This window comes from Tuber melanosporum (genome assembly GCF_000151645.1).
Source record: "Tuber melanosporum whole genome shotgun sequence assembly, scaffold_145, strain Mel28".
NCBI classification, from domain to species: Eukaryota; Fungi; Ascomycota; class Pezizomycetes; order Pezizales; family Tuberaceae; genus Tuber; species Tuber melanosporum.
The window spans coordinates 261,039-284,543 of record NW_003298803.1 but is presented as its reverse complement, the minus strand read 5'-3'; the positions used below and the strand labels follow the sequence as shown (position 1 = coordinate 284,543).

General features: G+C 48.0%; 1 protein-coding gene; it reads right to left on the bottom strand.

The window, feature by feature from the left end:
- Positions 1 to 18,876: 18,876 nt before the first annotated feature.
- GSTUM_00002778001 (uncharacterized protein) lies at positions 18,877 to 20,317 on the bottom strand (the record flags this gene model as incomplete). XM_002836417.2 has 1 exon in its annotated part: positions 18,877 to 20,317. One exon carries the CDS (start codon positions 20,315 to 20,317, stop codon positions 20,069 to 20,071), a length of 249 nt encoding a protein of 82 aa, XP_002836463.1. The 3' UTR covers positions 18,877 to 20,068.
- Positions 20,318 to 23,505: the final 3,188 nt, after the last annotated feature.

Here is a 23,505-nt window from a genome sequence, read left to right as displayed (position 1 = left end):
TTCTAACCGACCGCCCAAAACGAGAAACACAAATAGGTAACAGTAGATGAAGTATTTATCGTGAGCGAAATAAGGTAATATATTGGTTATGCTCACTTCTGATACGGAGTGCAAGAAGTAGGAAAAGTACTTAGAACAAAACTTGAAGAACCTATCCTACTCGGCCACATCGGCCTCCTTATATAGTGTTCTTTCTGCCCGTAGTCAGGTGACCCAAAGTGGTCACATGTGCGAAATCAAATCACAACAAACTAGTCATGTGATCAAGGTTGTCACAGGCTCAAAACTCATAACCTCATAACAAGGTCATGTGCAAAACTCATAAACCAATCATAGCGCAATACTAAGTCATATGACTCGACTGAGTCATATGCATGAAATCTATGACCTCATAACGAGGTCATGTGCGAAACATAAATCATATCCGCCAGGCCTACCCACAAGGCACACTCGCAAGGCATACTTGCTAGGCACACTCCTATGACTCATATTTGAGCCCTGTGCGAAAGTATCACAAATTCCACACATAACAAATCATATGACTCGAATGAGTCATATGTGTAAAACAATAACATACCTGTAACTCATAACCATGTATCACGTGAAAACCCTTTCCTCGCCAAGATATATTCGTGACCGCGTCCCGTTACTTATGGCTTATACCACAGACATCTCATATTTGAAGCCTAATAACCTCCTGGGTAGTTGGCGGATTTACTCTATTGAACTTCCTAGACATAGCCGAAAATCCCCTCTCATATATCCTGTGAATGAGATCCGGTTGGACAAAGGGCCATGACATATATGGTGTTATTTTGACATGTTGAACTCTGTGTCATTATAGTCACAGGATGCACCTGAGGTTGATATGTATGGTAACGTGCGGGCCCTGTAAGGGGGCCGGAAAGGGATGTTGGAAATCGTGGATTCCAATTCTGAGAGGGGTTACCCTACTTAGAGTGGTTCCTAGGTATCAGATCCTGGTATTCCTCATACTGAGTCAATACTTTACCAACTCTGAAACTTTCTATTTATATAAACTTAGTCTTCTACCAGTATCTGCAGCCCCTGAACATCTATCCTATTCTACTCTGTTCTATTTCATTTGAGACTGATTACCATACAGCTCCCCTGATAGACTCCTTCAGAGATTTACTACCAACAGTCATCCCCCTGCTGTCAAACCTCCTAGAAGGTAACCTCATTATAACCTCAAACTAGTATCTTAAACTCTTAAACAATTCTCCAGTATTATTACACATAGGCTTCATTATGGGGTCCCATTTCTCATGTGTGGGGACAAATTAACCTTGGTTAATCTCATTAACTGGGTAAAAAAAACAGCCAAATCAGACCAAAACTGACAGAGATAGAGCTATTTGAAGTTGTTGAACTTCAAAGAGCTATAACTCACTCAGTTTTGGTCCGATTTGGATGATTTCTTTTTAACTTGAAGTTAATAACCTGCTCTTGGCACCCCGTTTGTCGGAAACGAGGCGCCGTAACTAACGCTAATTACACATTTGGGACAACAGACTTTAGTTACCTCACTCTTATGCCTTTTGTACCCTCTGATACTACTTCTAACTTCAAAGTGGTTGTCACAAATAGAATCCTGCTGAAATGAGTAGAACAATGATCCCATTATGTGCAAATGGGCAACATCTCACATCCTGCATTACGTGATTCCAACAGGAGTTGTAGCTCAGAAATGTGCTTGTTGGACAGCGTTAACCATATCCAATATAACAAGCAGTCCTATTTGCTGACCCTGAGTCTTGTGCTTTTATCATATACTGGGATATGGTATAGCTGAAAGGTAGGTTTCCAGCTCCTCTCGCTCCAAAATACCCCCTGTTGTCAGGACCGCGTCTGTTACGAGTCGTACTACAGGCCGAATTTTATTAATCCCAATGCGTAGAACAAGATGTAGCTTGTGCTGTCGTTCTCACGAACCCTCCCAAACCAATCTACTTTAGTTGAGCGTTATGCAAGCTTTTCTCTATACTCGATACCGGTACTGCTTATTCCTTTATTAACACGTTAATTGCAAGTGAAGCCGTCTTTCCCGCCCTTGCTCTCCCCCAAAAAAACACCCGACCATATCGTTCGATTATTTCAACGCAGGAGATTGCCCGCCTGAAATGGACACTGCAACCCAAATTCCGCTTGACCCACCAGGGCTTCGTCTTACCGCAGCTCGCCATATTAGAGAGCGAGATTTTACTCCTGCTAAAATGGCTGTCAGATGATTTCTCTCCTCCGCCTCCCCCCCCCCCACGGGGGGTAAACTTCGACACCAAGTTCTATGATAGCTCCCGTGGAACATGCCCCGTGTTGAAGCATTGCGCATCGGGTGTTCGCGTGGGAATGTTACTCAAGTACTGTAAAGTTTAGAAGAGGCCTTTTTACTGCCGATTGAATTCTCGTGTTGTCGCATACTCCTGCGAGAGGAGGTGAAGTGGGCTGTGAGTCGTTCAAGGTCCTTTAATTCGCTCCTTGCTGATGTGGGTAATAGCCATGATAGCGCTATGAGGATCCGGGTTAGTGTAATGATTTTCTAGGGTGATTTGTAGGATGATTCTATTACCATACTCAATCTTTAGAAATAATCTATCCCGCGACGCGAATATAACCCCGCGTATTAAACCCCCGTTAAAAATAAATAAGGAAAAACAAACACGGTGACCGATATCTACAAGGCATGGAATCCCTTTCCACACTGAAAACATTTCAATTCCAGGCATCCGCCTATAACTACTATTTATAAGCAAACGCCGCCCCCAGCTATCTCTGAGGCGAACAGGCAGTACATAGTACACGCCCTCCCATATATGCCCTACCCGATCCGGACAGCCGACATCCTGCAACATGACGGCACAGTAGATTACTCCCGTATCATACAACAGTACCGCACACGCTCCCCAAAACAATGGTAACTAATCATCAGCCTATTCCCATGCTCACAACAACCGATACCCGAACCCCATGAACCCCACGAACCCCACGAACCCCACGAACCCGCTCAACCCTACACAACCAACGCACAATGCTCCAATCGTAGGTGCGCCCGGGGGTTCGGTGCAGTATGCACCCTTAACGGCAGTATCTGGCACACAGGGAGGTGTTCGATATTGAGGGCGATCCAGCCTACTGTAGTCACTTTTCCAACCAACGACAACCAACCTTCCGAAACCCCCAAGGATTCATTAGGGCAACACAACCCGACTGCTCTTTTAGCCGTCAACTGATAACAATCTTTACCACTTCCTCCTCACTCTTCACCTACCACCACCCCAACCGCCCAACCGCCCCAATCATGTCCCCCTGTATCTCCTGCACCCGCCTGAAAACCCTCCTTCGTACCTTCCTCGAACACCTCCATCTCCCCCTCCGTCACCCGCCCGCGTGCGCTCCGGTCCCCGAAGAGCACACCCAAATCACATACGACTTGATCGAATACTCCCGCCACTCCGACGACAGCACGGGAAGCGATGATATTCCATGGGCAGAATACGTCGGTGACAGTAACGGGAGCGACAATGTCGGCCGAAGGTGGGAACGAAAGGGGGGATAAGAAATAACAAGCACATTCAAGGAGATGGGAGGGTGGAAGGGAGAAAGTAAGTAGTCATTAATACAGTTAATGGCATAATTCTATGTACACGAGTGAGAACCTATGACTTGTTATCCTCTATGATGATGATAGACATGGAGTGAAGGGGAAAAAAGAAAAAAAAAATTGAAATCCATTGAGAATACATTTTCCCAACCCTGGACTTCCCACCACTATCCCACCGACGAGCTGGCTGTAGTAGTTAGTCCACCTTTGCGCCGGCGAGGCGGCCAGTCTGAGCGCTCGTGAGATTATTGGGCTGCCGGACGTTGGTTTTGGCAAACTTTTTGGTATGCTTGAGTTTTTTCCGGGCAACCATGACAGGGACAGAGGATTTGGTGACCAGGTAATTCGAGAAGGATCCCAGAAGGACGCTAAGTAATGGGTTAGTTCACGAAGCAATACGAACAGAATGGGTGGTATCTAATTCAGAGCACCTACCCCTTCAGAGCGCTTCTGCCACGGGAGCCAAGAACCACTAGTGTTGGCTCCATGTAGTCGATCTAGGCCATGTTAGTCGGGCAATCATATATCGGGAGCCAAATTTCGAACTTACGATCTCAGTGAGAAGATGCTTCGGGCTCTTGCAGTGAATTACTTCTACAGTGACTCTGACCTGCAGTCTCGTCTTCTTTAAAAGTTTTTCCACCATTCTGGTGATCGCCTCTGCCGCAACATACCGCTCCCGCTCAGCCTTCGTGCGCTCCCTGCTCCTCTCCGAAATATCCCCGATAGCAAAGTTGGATAACGGAGACGCTGTTCCGGGTGTATGGGGCATGCTCACAGCCGCAAGACTGGTCCCCACGGCAGCAGCTTGGCTGCTCAGCTCCCCCGCTATCCCGTCATCGGAGACAATCTTGCCGCCATCCTCCACCGTATCCTGATCGATGGCGTATATGGCCATCAGAGTATCACCGTCTCTAAGAACTGTCCCGATAGTCCACTCCAAGGCATGCTGGGCCTCCCCACTCAAATCAGTAGCAACAAGATAGCTTCGCACCCGCTTATTACTTTCCTCCGCCTCCCTGACTATCGAATCATATTCCCCACGAAGAATTGTCCTAACCACACGTTGAGTTTCCGGCGTGGAAATGATGGGGGAGAGGCTCATCTCCATCCGTTGAGCACGATGCAAATCACGGACATCCGCTTCCGTATCCGAGGATATTGGAGTAGAATTGTGCGAAGGTAGGTCGAAATTTGTAGAAGGGTGCACGCCCGATCGTCTGTTTGTTGTAGGAGACGTTGCTCCAGGAATACTACTTGGTGTAATCGATATCGAGGGCAGGAGGGAACGAACACTATACTTAGCACTCACAGCCTTCCCTATCGAAGAAGTCAGAACCACCCACAGAACATAGACAGGGGTACACACGTTCTTCCTCCGCAGCAGCCAGTAAACTCATGCTTGTCCTCCGCATACTAGCAGTGCCCTTCCTAGCATCTATTCCACCGCCCTTCTTTTTTTTCTTACTCCCGCCCCCACCGGAATCGCCCACAATCTTGATCATACTCTTGATCATACCCGGACCCTTCCCTATTGTACCCTCCGTCCCTGCAGTGCCATTTTTGCCGTTGGGCCCGGAACCATTTCCGCGCGCAGAGGCCCTCCCTCTCCTCTCCTCCTCTTCGCTTACAGGTGAATTCGATCCAACGCTTTCTTCCGCGCTACTAGTCTCGTCTTCATCGGAGGAATCAATCACCGCACGTTCATCGGCATCATCGTAGTCCTTCTGCAATCTCACACCCCCCTCGCTCGTCAATGACTCCCCAGTGCCAGCGCGGACATGCTCCCCTTCAAAAGTCGTAACTGGCCGGCGCTCAGGTAACATTCCCAAAACACCTCCGGATCTCGCGAGCGCGTCGTCCGAGAGCTTGGCATAAGCATGTTCTAAATCGATTGGAACGCCGGCATCGTTGGTTATCTGGTTCGAAATCTGGTTGCGGACAACGGGGGGAGGAGAGGCCAGTCGCCCAGAAGAGGACCGCGGGGATGCGGATCTCCGCATTTGATGCAATACGGCGTTTGAGACCGGTGAAAGTGACCGCCTTCCCGGAGGAGCGAGGCTACCATGATGCGGAGAGGGCGGAGCAGGGTCATTCCAAGAAGCCTGAGTGGCCCGCTTCGGGGCGGGTGGGGGAACGGAAGGGAGGACGGCAAAGTTGTAGGCATCATTGGGGGTAAGGTTTCCAGGCTTATCGCGATCCCGTAGCAATTTTGGGGCGCCATTCATGGAAGACATAGAATTCCGATGAGGTGTGCCATTAGAGCTAGGCCAAGCAAGATGTCCGGTCGAGCTTCGAGGACTTGGCCCTCCTGCCGAGTCGGTTGAGGATCGACCCGAAGGAGGATCCTGGGCGGCAGCTATAAGGGAATGGACGGGAGCGCGGTTCGGGGAAGAGGTTCGGCTATTCAGTGGGGGGAGAAGAGGGGCGAACTGGATGCGAGGCGATGAAGGAGTAGAATGAGCACCCGTAGGATGTTGATGCGATGTTTTACCGGCAGGCCTCTCAAGGAGCTTTAGGATCTCCAGACGCTCCTCTTCCAGAGCAGCTTCAAGTGACATGGCTGTTGTTGTTAGTGTTGATGGTTGCGTGCTAAGGGAGCGTGTGCCAGAACGGCGTTAAAACTTTCAAAAGATTAAGTGTCCGCTGAGATGGGAGATGTGTCGAGGTAAAGAAGAAATAGTCGGTGCAGTAGGATGAGGGTGGTAGTACAATTCTGTCCGAGATGATTTCAAGGGGGGAACGTATGGTTGTTGTTGTTGCGGTGGTGGGGGGGGGGTGGGGAGCTAAAAGTACAGCGGATGGGAAAGTTGTGCTAGGGTCTGGAGTCTGAACCTTATTGGCGGGCTTAGGGAACGTTGGCCTGAAACGGATAGCGTGAAAAGTACTGTAAGTGATGGATGCTACCGCACCGCAGCAAAACGTGAGAGAGTAGACTGGTGAAAGAGGCGAGGTCGGAAGGGTAGATGAGCAAAAACAAAAAAGGTAAGCTTTCCCTTAAGGTTTTGGAATAGGGAGGGTGGAGGGCAGGCAGGGCGGGAGGAGGTAATTGTTGCAATAGAGGGGGGAGGGAAGAGTGAGATGATTGAAGAAGGAGAAAAAGCGAATCAGGAAGGCTTCGTCACCCAGTCACCCAGTCAGTCGGTCACTCGCTCACTCAGTCACCTCACCTCACCTCACTTCACCATAATAATAAATTTACTACGGCACTCTAGTCCACCGGCACCCCTCCAGGCTCTTTTACGAACCTGTCTCTTTCCCTCCCTCATGTAATAGGAGTAAGGCGATCGGGGGAGTCGTGGGATCGGTGGCAAGCCAATCAGGGGACGGGAGAAGGGGAAAAAAAAAAGGGACCTTCACTCGCAGTTTGAAACAAACAGATAAATCTTTTTCTTATTACTACCGGTGTTTATTATTGCTATTGCCATTCTTGGTGGTATGTATTATATCACGGAGGGGAAGTGGGCGGAGAGGAACAGTGTAAGAATGCCTGTAACCTCCATCTCCTTCACTATCGCCACTTAAAGCCCTGTTACCGGTAAAAAAAAAACACTCCAAAGTACCGGTAACACCCGCATCCTCGCTCTCCATGATACTATAGCTCCAGGCTCTACCGTAGGGTATTGTGTGTATACAATATCATGAATATACCTTCAATTCCCAGCGAGCTAACATGTGGACAGATTGCGAGGATGGAAGAAAAGCTCGCTACCAACTTCCCCGATGGTTGCGACTGAGCCGAATCTTGATGCAATAACTGAGGACCCCGATTTCCTACTTGTGCTCTCGGCTCTCACTTCCTCGTGCCCTACTTCTTCTGTTCCTTCAAGTTCCTACACTACTATACCAGCACAATATTGGTCCCGCCCACTGGGAACCAACCAATAACCAACACAATAATAATCCCGGAAAATCTCCATCCATAACCACATCTTTAGGCAAATATGACCCTATGCAAGAGCTTGGAGGACACTTCTCTCCAGCCCTATCCCTCCAGACTCTAAATAAAAGTGATATTCGTGGAGATGGTAAAATTTCGAATTATCATACCGCGCACCACCGTTTCCGAGCCCACCTCTCCCAAGACCCATGCTTTTTCCCAACCATAAACCATTATGAATATGAATTGATTCCCATGGGTCTCGTTTTTAGGTGTTCAGTACCATATACCCTTTCAATCGCGCCTTCCTTCCTCCCTTCCTTCAAAACCCCACCAACAAACAAGCAAACAAACAAACAAACCTTACACAGGCACAACCTCCAATAAGTGCTTTCATTGGATCCCATAAGATTCAAACTTGCCCCACAGTAGTTACCGCCTTCCCATAGCGCAGAACAGATATTCAGAGCCCAAGAGCGAGATTGTAGCTCATACCAGGCCTGTAGGGTGCGGTACCTGTACCATGCTCAAACGTCAAATAACAAACATGTTTTGACTTCGCGTCCTAGCACTCGTGCAAGCGCAATATGTTTGCTCTTCTTACCCGTTCTCCTCCTGTGCTCGTACAAGTACGAAAAACTCTGCTCAGCCTAAAAAACAAGCTATCGCAGCGGGTAAGACGTCCAAGAATGTTGGTGGAGTTGCGAGTGTTACCACCATGCTATCATACGAGCACCGTACAGTACTTACCCGTGGGAGCGAGCAGCGAGTACCGTGCATGATCCCTCCACGCTTTCGCTACGGTACCGCTGTTGCCGTAACTTTCCCTTCCCCGATAATTCCTTTCTCCATACGGTACCCCCCCCTAGTTTGGATCCTCCCCCAAGGCACAGCACGTACGAGCAACACTTGTGTACCCGTCACTGCGCACCCTCTCCCACACCATGGCTTACGCTCTCGCATACTGAAATCGTTGAAGGCGCTCTGTTTGTATCACAGCTGCAATCCCAGCAAGGGTTATCCTATCAACTTCTCTGCCACAAAAAACAGGACCTCACCTTATCATAATTCGGATTTTAGGGTCCGGTAACTATTCTCTAGTCACACAACCGTAAAGCCTAATCCATCCATCCCGGCATACTATACCGGTACTCGAATATCCACCTCTCTCCTCCCTATCGCGACACCTCCATTTATTTACTTCAATACCGGTACCTTGATCCCCCATCACCCAAAAAAACTCTCCACCTTCCCATCGACTTCCAGCTCCCAGACGCCCGGAATCACTCCTCGCACGAATACAACACAGCAGCTGTCCAATTCCCAGTTTCCGCTTCCTCCCGTTGCTACCACCCTTTCTCCGGCACATAAGACTTCCTTCTTCTTGGCCCACATTCTTGGCCTCATCTTGGCCCTCTTGGCTCAAGCCAATGCTTTTTGGCGGTCGCAGACGCAAGCCAAGAATGTCAGTGAGGCAGTGCATCCCCTACCTCTTCCATCGGATTCTGGTTCTCGGAAAGTGGGGTGTTCACGCTTTCCTTGCTCTAACGAAACCCTCCCCCCCCACTCTTTGTCGAACTGTAACGCTATGCCAGTGTTGTTGCCTAACTCCCAGCATCCAAGAGGCCCTATGCCTAGCCCTAGGGAGCTCCTTACAAATCCAAAGCCCTCTAATGTTGTATGATAGTCTAACCTTTCACTGGTAAATCCCGTGTGGAACGACGGGATGCTGGTACTCGAGTAGTGTACTCGCATGATAACCGACACGCCCACTCCTCGTCCGGAGGTGAAATCGACTTTTGCAACTTTATATGCGAGTTTCAATAAGATAGGCACACGATAACCCATTCATGTCGCAAAGGGAGTTATCGGGGCTCCAACCCAGCCCCGAGTGTCCTTATCTTGCCCTACTCATTACTGGCACTTTTTGATGGAGGAAAAACAAACCACCAATGTAATCGAACGTCTGCCCTTCCCTTTCGGTCCTATCGTGTAACGTGTCTTGGCTCCGAGACGACACGACTAACCCCTTCGGCACACCCTGATGCTCCACGCACCATGCAGGAGCATGCCACTGCGCTCGAGCATGGCCCAGACTTCCAAGCATCGGCAATTGGCTGCTATCGTATAGTGCTCCCATGTCACATACCGATCCTTGACCCAGTTGATGGCAGACAACATCATTCGGGGAAAAGGTAAAAGATCCCGATCTGCCTCCGTACGCTTCGTCTTCTTTCCAATTCTTTTCCCTTCCTTGGAGGGGAAAAAAAATGAAAGAAATAGGTCCCTCCATAGCCCAACATGGAAAGTTTAAAACGTAGGCCGTGGTGGGCCAATTTCTTCCGCCCACCTAAACATTCCCGGATAGTTAGGACAGTTTTTACCAGAATCTTCTATCCCTCTCCCGCGATTGTGCCGAATTACCCCTCAAAGGGTCGGATCGGATAGGGTTTCCGCGGTTCACGAAAAAAAAATTTATGGTCCAAAAAAATCCTTCACCTACCGGTATTGCGTCTGTACTTGGGGGGGGGGGGTGCGGGAGATGGTAGTCCCCCGTGTAATATAGACACTTTTCATCAGTCAAAAGTGTCATGGCCATATCAGCCGACCTTCAAACCAATACCGCATACAAACCTCCCTTCAACCCCTCAAAAAATTTCCCCATACGACCCGAAAAACATCGCCTCAGGGATGCCTTTCGATAAAGTAGTGCCCACTCACTGCCCTGCTCATGGCATCCCGTTCGAGTGATACACCATGCGCTAGCAGCTGTCCCGCCGGAGGGGATGATAGAGTGCCAATGCTGCACCCGAAAGATCCATGGCCAGCTGAACTCCAAGATGCCAAGCAACCGAGTTGCCGCGTGTCCTGCCTAAATCTCATGGAGGCTAGGAAATAAGCTCGGCAAGATTTGGGTTGTCTTCCTTCGGCTAAGCGGGTAGACCCGTGATGATATCTTGAAGCTTGCCTCATCTAATACACCTGAACCATTGTTCCCCGCAATCGCGACGGATACCGGTGACCTGCCAAGACCCGATTGAGGCTTCCCTCCCTGTGATCACCGTCCTGGGGCTCTTGGTATTGAACTTGACCTAATCTGTGGGTCGCCGGCTTGCTCGCAATGATGCCTTGAGGGATAAGGTTCTGGGCCACAATTGTCTCCGCCTATGATTCACTTCTCAGATCGAACAGGTAGTTGATCAATGCACCTTGGAAAGCTTTCGTGTGCGGAGACCCTGACCATCTGAGAACTTTCCCTTAAAATCGACGTTTGAATGGACAAACCCCTGAAACAAAGTGGGTTAGGGTTCTCTCTCGAGTGATAATGGATGAACTACGCTCCTGTCTTCGGCCAGAGGAATTTCTCCCTGTGCGTTGATTACTAAGATGTTGGTGGTATGGTCCCTCCTCACACGGCATTCGGCTAACTCACCGGCAGCGGTCACGAAATACATGAACCCCGGGTTTTTGTTGTGAGCCCAATGGTTGAGTGGGACATAGAGATGTTATAATTAGCGATTGCAGTCTGGGACAAAAGGTCTTTGCTTTTGCCGGAGTACCCGTAGCTTAACCTTAGCCCGCTTCGCCCTCTCGGGCCAAGTAAACCTGGTCCTGGCGCACCTCGCTTGAAACAGTTGCCGATCGTGGCAATCATCGTTATCCCATTGCGTAGGTTTCACTCCAGATAACCCTTCGCGATTGCCGGTGATGGGCGGAAGTAAGGTTGCCAATGTGTAAAGGATTATCATACTGTATGTGTTGACCAGCCACCCAGATGCAGAAAAAAGCGGATTGCGGGCATACAATCGGATCTGGCACGGGCGGGATTTCCACAACGGCTTTGGACAGCGGGTACAAAGTACTTTACTGTACAGGCACTACGTACGGGTCTTGTGCGAGGGTCAGTGACCGCCCCTCGCGTCACAGTTGATTTCCTGGGGAATCGGCAAATGGAGGAAATTTATCCTGGCAGTTGTAATTTCTGAACAAGCATTTATCAGTCATCTCAATACTTGAGCGGTAGGGATCAAGCCCATAACATCTTGGTGAAGGATGTGATGCCGGTATGTGTCCAAGGCTCCCACAGCACATGTCACGTTTATGAATGATTAGGTGTTACGAGTACCTTATCTTTCGATCAAATGCGCGGCCCGTGCACATGGAAAATCAGCAGTGAGATAAAACCGGCTTATCATACTGGTATCAGATATAGGGTGTTGAGTGATGGAAGGTGAAAGCAGGTAAATTGGTGAGAGCAAAAGCGTGTCCCCGTTACGCAGAACTATCGGTTCAGGATCTTGTCCGATGCAGAGCCTCCTATCTTTTGTATCCGGCGCGGGACTCGGCGCTAAGACACGATGGTGTAACCCTTGACTGGGATGGATGGATTTGTAATCTTGACGATGCCATAGAATTACTGATACCCCAGTGTTGTGCTCTGCGCATGAATAAATATATAATGTGTACTGTACTCGAGTATAATATTTCCATTATATTATCCAAGCACCCCAACCTATTCAAGATAGCAACGAAGCACATATTTGGTCGGAACCTTTGGGTCCTGGTCACACCCTACCTCAGGAGTGGCAATTAATCAGCAAGCAAATCAGCATTACCAAGATAGCAACCTGAAGACTACGGTAGAGTACAAAGTTGAGTTTCAGTTGGTCAAGAATATGTAAGACGGTGATCGGGCTTATCCCGGCTCAGAGGAGTGGATAGCGCAGATCAGACTACCCGCTAAATTGCTTAAATTTCCCTTGCGATATGGCTAGAGTGGGGGGGAGCATGTACTTGTACAGTGAGTGCCTGTATATAGCTGAAATTGGTATGCAAGATTTTCGCGAAGAATTGCGGACCTGCATCTCCCCGAGTGGGGAGTCATATTCTCCACAATGGGGAGCACTCTACAGTACGAGTACAGTACTGTACTCACCCAACGGATATTCTCGGTTAGATGTAGAGTTGCTCTCCGCCTAGCATCAAGCCACTAACGCTAGATCGGAAGGGATCATAAATGAGCCGTGGGAGATTGATGGTGCAATCTCATATCAAATGAAAGTCTGGTGTTCCCATCCTTCTTCGGCCCGCAACACCTCGACAACCCATCTCACCAACCCTGCTGGCTGTACGGAACTTGGCCGAATGTTCTCACGCATTCCCATGCAGGCACTAACGGTTGCGCCAAGGCTCTAGAAACAGGGAGGGTGGGAGGTCTTAATGTTGTGGAATCAGCTGTGCACCGTCAGATAAGTGGTGGGGCAATCTTGGAACAGGTAGCCCCCCCACCCAATCCAGGGATGTGTCTTACCAACCTATGACTTGAGGCAGCTGGTTTCTGGCAGAGGTCTTGTAAGTCCTTACTGACCCCCCCTTGGGTCCTTGACCCGCGTTGACAGGACCCACCGCAAATAGAATTACCGATCAGCCTTTATTTGGTTATGGGAAACTCTTGTCTCCGGTCTATCCTATGATTCCTATGGCTATACATGTCCCGTGTTCTTACTCTCATACCCACAAACTTGATCACTCGAGTTCACCATCTTGAGTGAACCCTTTGGAGGGATAAAAATGAGTCACCTTGACTTTGCAAACAGTCTAGTGGTGTAGTCGGAAGTCGGAAGTCTCGATAGATGGAAGAAGAAATGACACCGAGAATTATATCACAAGGGATGAGAAAACAGAAGAGAAGCCCAGCTCCCGATCTGAGGAAGACCCAGGTGATCCCCACCCGCAGAGATCCTTCCATGTATTTATCTGGTAAAATCCTCTTTTTCTGGTTGGATTACGTAGGATCATAATTTACTTCGCAAACCGTTCACGAAATGTGAGTTTCATATGACCGAACCCGATAACAAAGCATTTCATCTATGGGGGAGAGGTACATAATATTATGGAGTCTACTCATGATAACTTCCTTTGGTAACTGCTAGCATGGGGTCCTGTTTCCCCATCTCGAAACGGATCTGTGGGGGGGAGGATGCAACAATTCATGAGGGATCACTCGTGTTCACCGCCAACGTTGATAAATGGAATGCTGAGGAAACTTGATTATCTGCGCACGAGTGGGTTTGCATCGGCACTCGAGGAAAAGAAAGAGAGAGTAGCCGTAAGACCAATGGTGTAGAGAAACACGGGATGTGTCAGGGGGGTGCGGAAATTGCGTCAAGGGCAAAGGACAGTATGCGAAATAGTTAGGAAGACGTATACGATAGTTGAATATGGTATGACGATGAAGTTCGCAGAAAAAGGAAGAGAGAAACAAACGGGAAGACTAGTGAAAACACTATCATAGTAACAGAACCGACCAAGCTGGCCTATTCTGCAGATAAACACTAAATCTTATCAGGACGTCACAACACCAGTGACTATTAGAACGCGCACCCTTTAGTGGTGTCTTATGTATGCTTGCGTTTAACGATCACCTTATGTTTGCTTCCTTATGAGGCAATCATTCTTCTTTCGCTCTTTTTCTTTTGTCTTTCAACTCTTCCCTTCTCCTTTAGCGAGATAACGAATACAACTTCACCTCCTTGTCCCTTTCGTAACATTGACCAATTGCAGTGAAACTGCTATAGTCATTACCATTCACCATTACCATCCCGCCCCCTGCGATAGGTTCGTTTGGGAAGCTTACGGATACGTTCATCACACATCATCCTCATCCAACCTAGGCACCTCATGACCAACCTTTCGCTTCACCGTTTGCCGGGCTTCCGTTAACAATAGGGTACACAACCATTTCAACATTCGATGATATATATCCTATCCTCCATTTCAACAGTGATTTTAACAACGAAATTAAAGGCAGTGAGATACACACCAATTTGTTCTCGGTTGGGGGGTAGGGTATCATACTTCAATCGATGACATGGAAGCCATGCTCGAGTCAGCAAATCACCATCATGAAAATCCAACTGATACTGTGGACCAACTCACCAAAGGTGTTTCATCAAAGCTACTCTATGAGTAAGCAATCTCCGGGGATTATCCTGTTATCTCCATGTTTTACCTTTGTTTTAGATGTAAACCGACTTAACCAATGGTCTAGGATCTCTGCTACAGCACTCAAACATACGTAGATTGGCGGTAACCCCGAGGAAAGTAATAAGCCGTTCCTCCAACCAGAAGCTACAATACTCGAATTGTTCTAGTTTCTGGTTCTCTGCGGTTTTCTAAAATTAGTGACCTAATAGAATCCCTATCGGCGAACAGCATGTTTCTTCCCACGATACTGATATTTTGGTGGAGAGGAGGGCTCGGCTTAGTTGACCTCTTTCATTTTCGCATGGTAATTATGCTCGGCCTCGGGGCCAGTGCCAACTCTTGGGAAGCACAGAAACAACACTACCAATATCATCCCATAGTAAGGCCCGCTCCCACGTGGGTTTTCCTGTTGTTACCCTAACTGGGCCTGATCCTCATTTCTCTCTGGGCAATACTGTACTTATTTCAGAAAATTAATAGGGTGCACGTCAAAATAAAGAGAGTGGGGCGGAATGCCGTGTTTTAAGGAATTCCCGTTAGAAGACCAGTTAAAAGGCCCCAAGTCACCTTGAGCCACCTCTTTGTCCCACAGATATATGCGCCTAAGTTAGAGACAAAAGACGAGTCTTTGTCACTCCGGCCTCTTTTCTACCCCAATGCTTAGATAAACCATACCGTTATCGAGTGCATCGATTTGTATACCACACATTATCGGTTTTAGCTTTCGCAACATATATCTTGCCCTACTGCGGGAGTTTCTACAGTCAAGTCAACCTCCTTGGTGATCACGTATAACCCGGCAGAGCTTTAATTGAATAACTCGGGAGTACACTACGATGATAATTAAACCAAATCAACTTGTTTCGACCGATCAGATAGAGCGAGCAGGAATTTGGAATGTATGATAGCTTGAATTCAAAGCCTTGCCTCCCTAAGGCGAGATACCATCATAGCTATGAATAGCAAGGGCATGGACACTGTCCAATAGGTTAAACCTCCGGACCCATAGAAAACATTTACAGAAATTTCCGCTTTGATGTTAAGCTGTTAAAAGTGCCCATTGCTGGAATCTCGTCAACAGCGACACTACACTCCCCCGTTCCCGTCGAGACGGGAACCGTATCAGACTTCCACACCTACCCCTACGGGCCATTGATATGGGTTTCAAAATAATGGCAACGACACCGATACAGACCCCCTGTGGTTCGTTGTGCTCAGTTGTCCTTGGATACAGAGCCTATCCCATTGGAGCACTTTCTTACGATGCCGGGCTCCCAATATCGAACCGAATGTCTTCCTCTCAGTTCTCCTCTTCCGTGCCCAATTCACTAAATTTACCGGTATTCTATTCTGGAAGCAGTGCACCAGAACCCCTAATCCACGTCTGAACTACCCCGACACCCCCCGATCCGAGAGCCGTGCCGATCCCTAGGAAAAATAGTACTCGTAGCGACGTGATAGGGGAAAGCCCAAAACTAGTGAATCTCATCTCTCTCTTCCGGTTATCTTGGATGAGTAACTTGGCTAGGGGTCAGGTGATCTTTGTACCAAAAGATGCCGGAAACTGATGGCATGCGTGGTTGTGATGGGTTGACAGTATGCTGTCCTTGCAGTGCTGTAAGTACTGTACTCGTACATATGAACTTCCTTGTCAATGGTTATTAGGAGGTAAGACATGGCTGGGAAGAGGTCAAAGCCTGAGAGCAGGGGAATGCAGCAAATGACAGCATTATGATACGAGTACAGTACAGCATGGAAGAGATCTACAAAGCAGGAGATGCTTGCATATCATACAAAAACTCTCTCTCTCTCTCGCCGGTGTGCCGTAAGAGCCCTTGGAACCCACGCGCTTCCGCCAGCCCTGTCATCTCCGGTTTTCCGAGAGGAAGGCTCCCGAGGAGGAATAGCATTTCCCGGCGCGGTGTGGTGTCAGCCTGCTGGTGCGTGCTGTGTACCCCATTAGCCGATATTCGCAATTCTGTTAACATGTCAAACTAAACCTACCTACCTTGTTCTGACGGGATGATTTCCGCTGATACCGTAGAGTACGGTAGTACCTGTGCTAGCTAGTGTGCAGGACCCACACCTTTTGGGGGCTGTCAGCTGTCAGCATGCTGTGTCCCGAATTTTCAAAAAAAAAAAAAAAAAAAAAGTGAATTTTTGTCAGCGTCAGCTCACCCTGTCCCTCCATAAGTTACTGGTCCTGTCAGCGTCAATATAGTTTGACCAGTTCTTGGCATTTTTTCTCTACTTCTCTGCCCACCCCTTATATCATACTCGAAATAAAAACACTCCTGTTATGCTGTGTTCCGGAATATGAGGTCCATCCTGTTACTTGTATACTATACTTTATTATGAGTACAGTATCTGCTCCACCTACAACATTATATACTCAATTCCCATGTACTAGTACTGTACTCCACTCGGACTAAGTATGGTCACAAGCATGACCTGAATAAGAAAGGCTACGAGTTGCACGAATGGTCCGATTACCATCATAAAAATAGCAATCGATATATATCATAAATGCGAGATATTGTCTGGTTCAAGATTTAAATGAAAAATCGCAAAAACCTAAAAGGCCTTTTCTGAAACGGAAATCAACTTCCATTCCCTGCCCCCATCGCACAGTACTTTCACTCCAACACGGACTATCCCATGTACTGTACACACCGACCCAAAACTTTCCATCAGCAATTCGTGCCCGTCCCGGACGATATAGGCGATACAGTAATCCGAAGGCTGATTTCGCGAATTTTTACGGGTGAGTGATCGGTAGTGATGAATGGAGACATATAATCAACACACATCAGATATTCGAAAAACGTGCAAGAATTATGATTTACATCAAGTTGCGCATTTCGCATTGCACCATTTTTCCCCTGCCGCCCCCAACCGAACCTCTCTTTCTAGAGAAAAAGGAGTCATGCAACATATCGAGACAAAACAGAGACACTCCCCCCCCCCCTTCCTTAGTGAATCAGCCACAGCATGATTTCTCTCGTTTTCGTTCATTCAATTATCGCCGCTCTCTCTCCTTCTGTCCTTTCCCGACCTCTGCTCAGTCGGCTTCGGGAAATCCCATCCGCCCGCCAGCTACAGTAGCCCCCTCGAGTGGGGTGATAGCGACGTCATGGGGGGCTCTAAGACAGGCGCGCCATGTTCCCACAATGGAAATATTTTGGTGGAGATTTTTCCGTTCTGCTAGCAAATTATCGTAAGATAGCGAGGGGGAAATTTTCAATCTAGCCGATTGGCCTGTGAAAAGAGAAGTAGAAAAAAAAAAAAAAAGAAAAAGTTGCTCCAACGAAGTGCACGGGCAAGATGCGAAATAACCGCTGCGGTGTGCGCCGCAATAGGTTACTGGTAATCTACCTCAACTAGAAATATCACCGAGAGGTGTACTGTACTGTACATCATACATGATAGGATAATTCCTTAAGTCTTCCGTACATTATACAGGTAACTCGTACAAGCTCGCTCTTCACGCACGTTTAAGGCGTTTGCGAGCGTGTCGGGAAATGGCCACAATGTCTCGGAACTACTGCCCCCTCCCCTCGAATGGACGACTTCACTGGGATTCGCGAAAACGTCGGAGAATTCGGGAATCTGCCCGTTCGAAGGCGCCAAATGTACTGTACTGTACTTGTATTATCGATTGTGTGGTAGGAGATTTTGCAGGACGAAGGTTTCGCTTACTCGCTTTTTCCGAGCCTCCACCTCCCGGAAGTTATGCGGATGCGGCTCAACGATCCCGCTCCAGAGCTTAAAGTGTGAGTGATAGCACATGATGGTTGGAAGTTATCATTACTCAAACTCGTGGGAATAGCAATCCCCTCCCCCCCGAGTAGAGCAGAGAAAAAATTTAGAGGTTGTCTCTGTGGAGGTTGTTGGCTTCTTTCTTTAGACACCATAACAACCCCTAGGTTCTCCTACCCTCCTCCTCCCCCACTTCCTCGAAGGGATGCATTGGAATACACGCGGCCTGGGAGCATATTCTGAGGCGAATATAGCCTCAATCCTTGAAGTTGCTTCTCAACACCTGATCTTCCAAATGACTACGTCTTTTTTTGCTCTTTTCTGAAGGTGTGATGCAGGACGCACTCAGACTGAAGATAGGCTAGATTTCCCCGGAAGGGCAACAACGCGGTACCGGTACTGGCATCCTAAAAAGTTGGGGAGTTTTTTTTTTTTTTTTCTTCTTACTCAGGGTAAAGTTATGCAAATGGGTCGGGATAATTTTTTCAAGGTATCAGATTGGAAGCCCAAAGATTAAACCGACTAGTATGAGGCTTCAAAATCTGTCGTTTTCAATTAGGTACATACAGAGGCAGCAGGGCTTCTTAAAAAGTACAGGAAAGAGGAAAAAAAAAAAAAAAAAAAAAAAGATATATCAACCGCTCTTTGAATCCCAAGACTCCAACCCTTCCATTCTTTCATTCATTCCAAATCTTCCCGTAAGAAATCTATAACTCCCAAACCCTCCTAGGCCTCTCCTCCTTCGTTTCCTGACCCAGTAGTCGGTCTTGACTGCTGCCCGTGGGACTCTGCTGCTCGTTTTTGGGCACAGGCTCCGGCGTCTCCTTCGGGTATTGCTCGCCCTCCCCGTCGGATTCCGGGTCTCCAGGAGCTGATGTCAAGTCAATTTCTCATTCCCAAGCGCCAGCGACGAACACCTTACCCTTCGACGACGATGGTCCATCACCTCCGGCCTTTTGCTTCTGAGCCCTCCTCCGGATCCCCTTGTCCCTGTTCCTCCAGCTCTGCTGCCCGGCGTCTCGTATCAAACGGTCCAACTGATCGGGGTCTAAATGTTTCCCTCGTCTAATCATTGCGTAGAATTTATCCGAAATCTCGTTCCTGGTGCCTTGGTCCACGTTTATCCAACGTTTCCCAGGAACCTCCCAATAGTCTCGGTACACGGCCTGCGAAAGGGAAAAAGGGAAAGAAAGGACGCTTCTCTCAGCAAGTGGAAAAGGAGGGAGAAGAGGTGGAAGAGGGTGGGGGGGGGGAAAGGCTCTATTCTCAGAGCTCAACTCACCTGGATATCCGTAGACGTGACGCCGCTACCGATAAAAGTTGCGAGCTCGTCAAAGGCATTAGCTGCTTTCTTTCTCTCCGCCATTTGGTATGTTGTGGTGCCGACGAGGTGCGGGGCGTAAAAAGCTCTGAAAGCCGAGCTGCAGTCACACAAAGCTGGCCACCAGAGGAGAGAAGTGTTATGGGAAAATCTGCATGTCTCACACCGACAGACGAACTCACAGGATCATCATTTGTTCTCAGAAGTATCAGAATGATGATAAGTACGCCGCTGTTGCACATATATATTGCCAGGCGCTATAGGGTAGGTAGTCCACGGTCTTTTTGTGATATTACTTTGTACCCGTGTCACTTTGGTATTATTTTTTGTGTCAAGCTAAACCCACCTTATTTCGCAACCCGTACAACTCTACGGCACCGTAAAAAGCTAAGGTAAAGGTACCGAGAATGTGTATGGAAGGGACTGAACGAACGGCATGACACCGGAACCCTCCCGTACCTTCGATTCCCGCTAGAAGGGGAAAGAAAGGGAGAGAAAATCACTGAAAAAGAAAAACTTCCACTATCTGGCCTAACTCACAACTACCCACCTCAGTCCAGCAAGGCGGTGTCAGACCCCCCCCCCTCCACCCCCTCCCTTCCCAAATCCTCCGAGCAGAAGGAAGAAGAAGAGGAAGAAGAAGAAGAAGAAGAAGAATATCCCTTGTCACGGCCTTCACCCATAGCCCTTTCACCGGTGTATAAAGCAATAACTTACGATCTAACCCCAGACGGGCAAATTTGGTCATCGGGAGACGTTTTAAAAGTGAAGGATTGGGATATAGAGTTAAAAAAGCAAAAAAACAAGGTGTTGTGAGAAAAGAAAGTAATTATTTTCATATCTGTAATTCCCATTGATGGTAAATAATAGTAAATAATAATAATAATAGTAATAAACTAATAAACTTCCCAGGAGGATACCAGTAGAACTACAAAGTAAAACTGTAAATAGCGTGCAAGTACAGGTTATCCAAGGTATCATAATTAACTTTAGTGCGAATATACCTGTAATATATGAAAACGTAGTTTAGCTAAAGAGATCAATTCATGCAGTACGAGTACTCGTACAGTAGCAGCCCACCCATCCATCCACCCCCGGCCCCAGGCCCCATCCCTCCCTCCCTCCCCTCCCCTCCCAGGTGAAACACCATCGTTCTGGAAATTCGAAAATCAATCTAATTCGTTCTCGTAGCAGGAAAAAGGAAAGTATCCTAAAACAGGGGTCACGGATTCGTTCGTTATTATGGATACAAAGTACCTTTCAGATGGGGCACGGATTTTTGAACCCATATATATTTCCGCGAATCCCTGTGTTTTTTCGGGTAACTTCCTGTATGCTATCATACCAGTTAAAAAAAAAAAAAAAAAAAAAAAAAAAAGTTCTAGAAATTGGTTTCCGGCGCGAAGTCCTGATCCCGTAAGATTTGAACACAGGGCAAATCGTTGATTGATTGCTACGGACGAGAGAGCGAGAGGGACGAGGGAGGAAGGAATATCCTTTTCTTTCTCTTCTCAGACGAGGGAGAGTACAGCGCAAAGAAGAAGAAAAGAAAGAAAAAGAAAAAGAAAAAGAAAAAAAAATAAGGGAAAGAGATGATGTCTAAATATTTTTCGAACGGAACATTTTGGCGGAAATTTTACTCAAAGTGCGGTATCTGAAGGGAAGGCAAGTATCATATCATACCTGACAGGATATAACACCACGGGATATTACCAAGCGTAGCACAGTAGCCTAACTTCGGGAAATAGCTACCATATCAATCGCTAAATTGCCACTCTACTGTGTGCTCAATGGCAAATACAGTATGATACAGCGGAAATTTTTTTTAAACATGAGCAAAGTTGCCACTACGCAGACACACAGCTTCCATATAAATCTACGAAACGCTAGCGTGGAGAAATTCCAGAAACAGAACCACACTCCACATCAACTATCTGCTTTCGTTTAGTTTAGTCTAGTTTAGTCTGCCCATTTACATACAGCTATACTCGAGTACAGTACTCGTACGGAACCCATGCTATGAGGAAGGAAGGCCATGAGGGCGGGAAGGAGTGCCACGGACATCCGAAAGTAAGGGGCATGGGGGAAACATATGATACCACACCTTACGCACGTTAGAAAAAACGTCTTTTATAGACCTTTATTGGGACTATCATGCCCTTTCCAACTTAACTTAGCTTAACTTACCATTTCATGCCATACCGTTAGGACAAACGATTACAACTAGGCTCCTAGGTGTACGGTGGCACCCGCCCGCAAGCCAGCCTGCCGAGCTGAGCCTGATAAGCTTGGCCAAATAATTGGCTAACCAGGTTAAATAAACGCTTTCCCGGGTCGAACATTTCTTCTTTTTTTTTTTTCAACCGATCAGTCCATATTTTGCGGTCCGTGTGCGGGAGAATATTAATTCGCATGCGGTACGAGAGAGCGAGATGTTAAGTTACGGTGCTGAACATAAACCGAGAACGAATAATAGATATCGTTGCTGAGTTGAGTTTAGTTAGTGGGCGGGCCGGAAGCTTGCTGGCTAGGGCTTCTGTTCGGTAGCGGATACCCGGCGCGCCTGCTCCCGAATTGGGGTCGGAAGTAGCGGTTGTTGATTGGACGGGACTCTTGGTGTTAGTGACCGGTATGAGGCAATTTTCCTTTAAGCAGCGTGGCATGCCGTTAGCAGGCATGTACAGTATCGTAACCTGAGTCGAGGTGAAAGGGGGATAATCGATGATGTGGTACTGTACAGGGGATGTGTGGTGGTGGGAAAAAGAAAGGAAGATTGTACCCGTAATGGGGATTTCTTGATTTTCTTGCCTTCCCTCTCTGCTTAAGAGACCTCAGGAAAACCAGCGGTGGCGGCGAGCTTTAGGTAATGACATTCCCATCGTATATCACCGCATCGTGGCCAATTAAGGAGTTACGAGCTTGTAGAGGCTTGAGTGGGATTCGTGATCTTTACCCAAGGTACCCCAAGAGTCCATATTTGTCCGGTTTTAAGTTTCAGTAAGACAATTGCATTCTCGGTGCATTTCTGAGTCCGTCTCGTGACCACATGGTTTTCGGGGGCAAATAGTTTCTTAGTTCCTTCCAAGTTCCGCAAAGGTCATCCGCACTCTCCAGCTCAGCGCATTCGCTTCCTTCAACAGAGAGACACCCGGCATCGGGTTACAGTAATTCACGGAGTCTGGGCGAGTCGCGATTTCCGATTTGCCACCCCAGCCGCAATTCTCACCGCAATCTCGCCCCATTTCGTCGGCAAGCGAAGCTTCCCGGCAGGTGCTGAACGATTCCTGCCAGCGTGAGCCATCGATGGCCGTACAAGTGTATTCATGTTCTTCTAGCAGATAACAGCGCTCCGTAGGGGGGGACCCTGTACGGTGACGCCGCCGAACTCCATACCAGGTATCTCCGATTACTTCTCATCCGCCATAGGAGCACGAATGGAATTGACCACCTCAGGGTTAACAAATTCCTACGATGGCGGGGATAAGGCCACGCATGAACATATACGCATCAGGGCGACATCCACTACCGGTCGTTTGTGTGGGCACTTCCTTCTCATTCCCCAAGGGGTCAAAATGTTTCAGCTTATCGCGTTGAGGGCGGAGAAAGCGGAGGCAAGTAAAGGGTCCAAAGGGCTCTTGTCAAGATCGTGAATGCAGCATTTGCTATCCAGGAAGACTGACCAATGGCCAACTCATGGTGGTCCCAGCGCAAGCCCTCCGCCACTTTAATTGGACGAGGCAATGAACCCCGGTCGAAGAATATGTATCATCCTTCCGCCTGCCATCCAACCAGGATAATCGAGTATGCTTATGAAGCGAACGTGCCAGTCGAAGTTCGATACTGCTTCTACGGTGTAATTATCGTACCCCAACATTTCGACCCCGCAAGCTTCCGCACATGCGAGCTTTGCGTGGGTCGGCAGGTTCGCCGGGATTA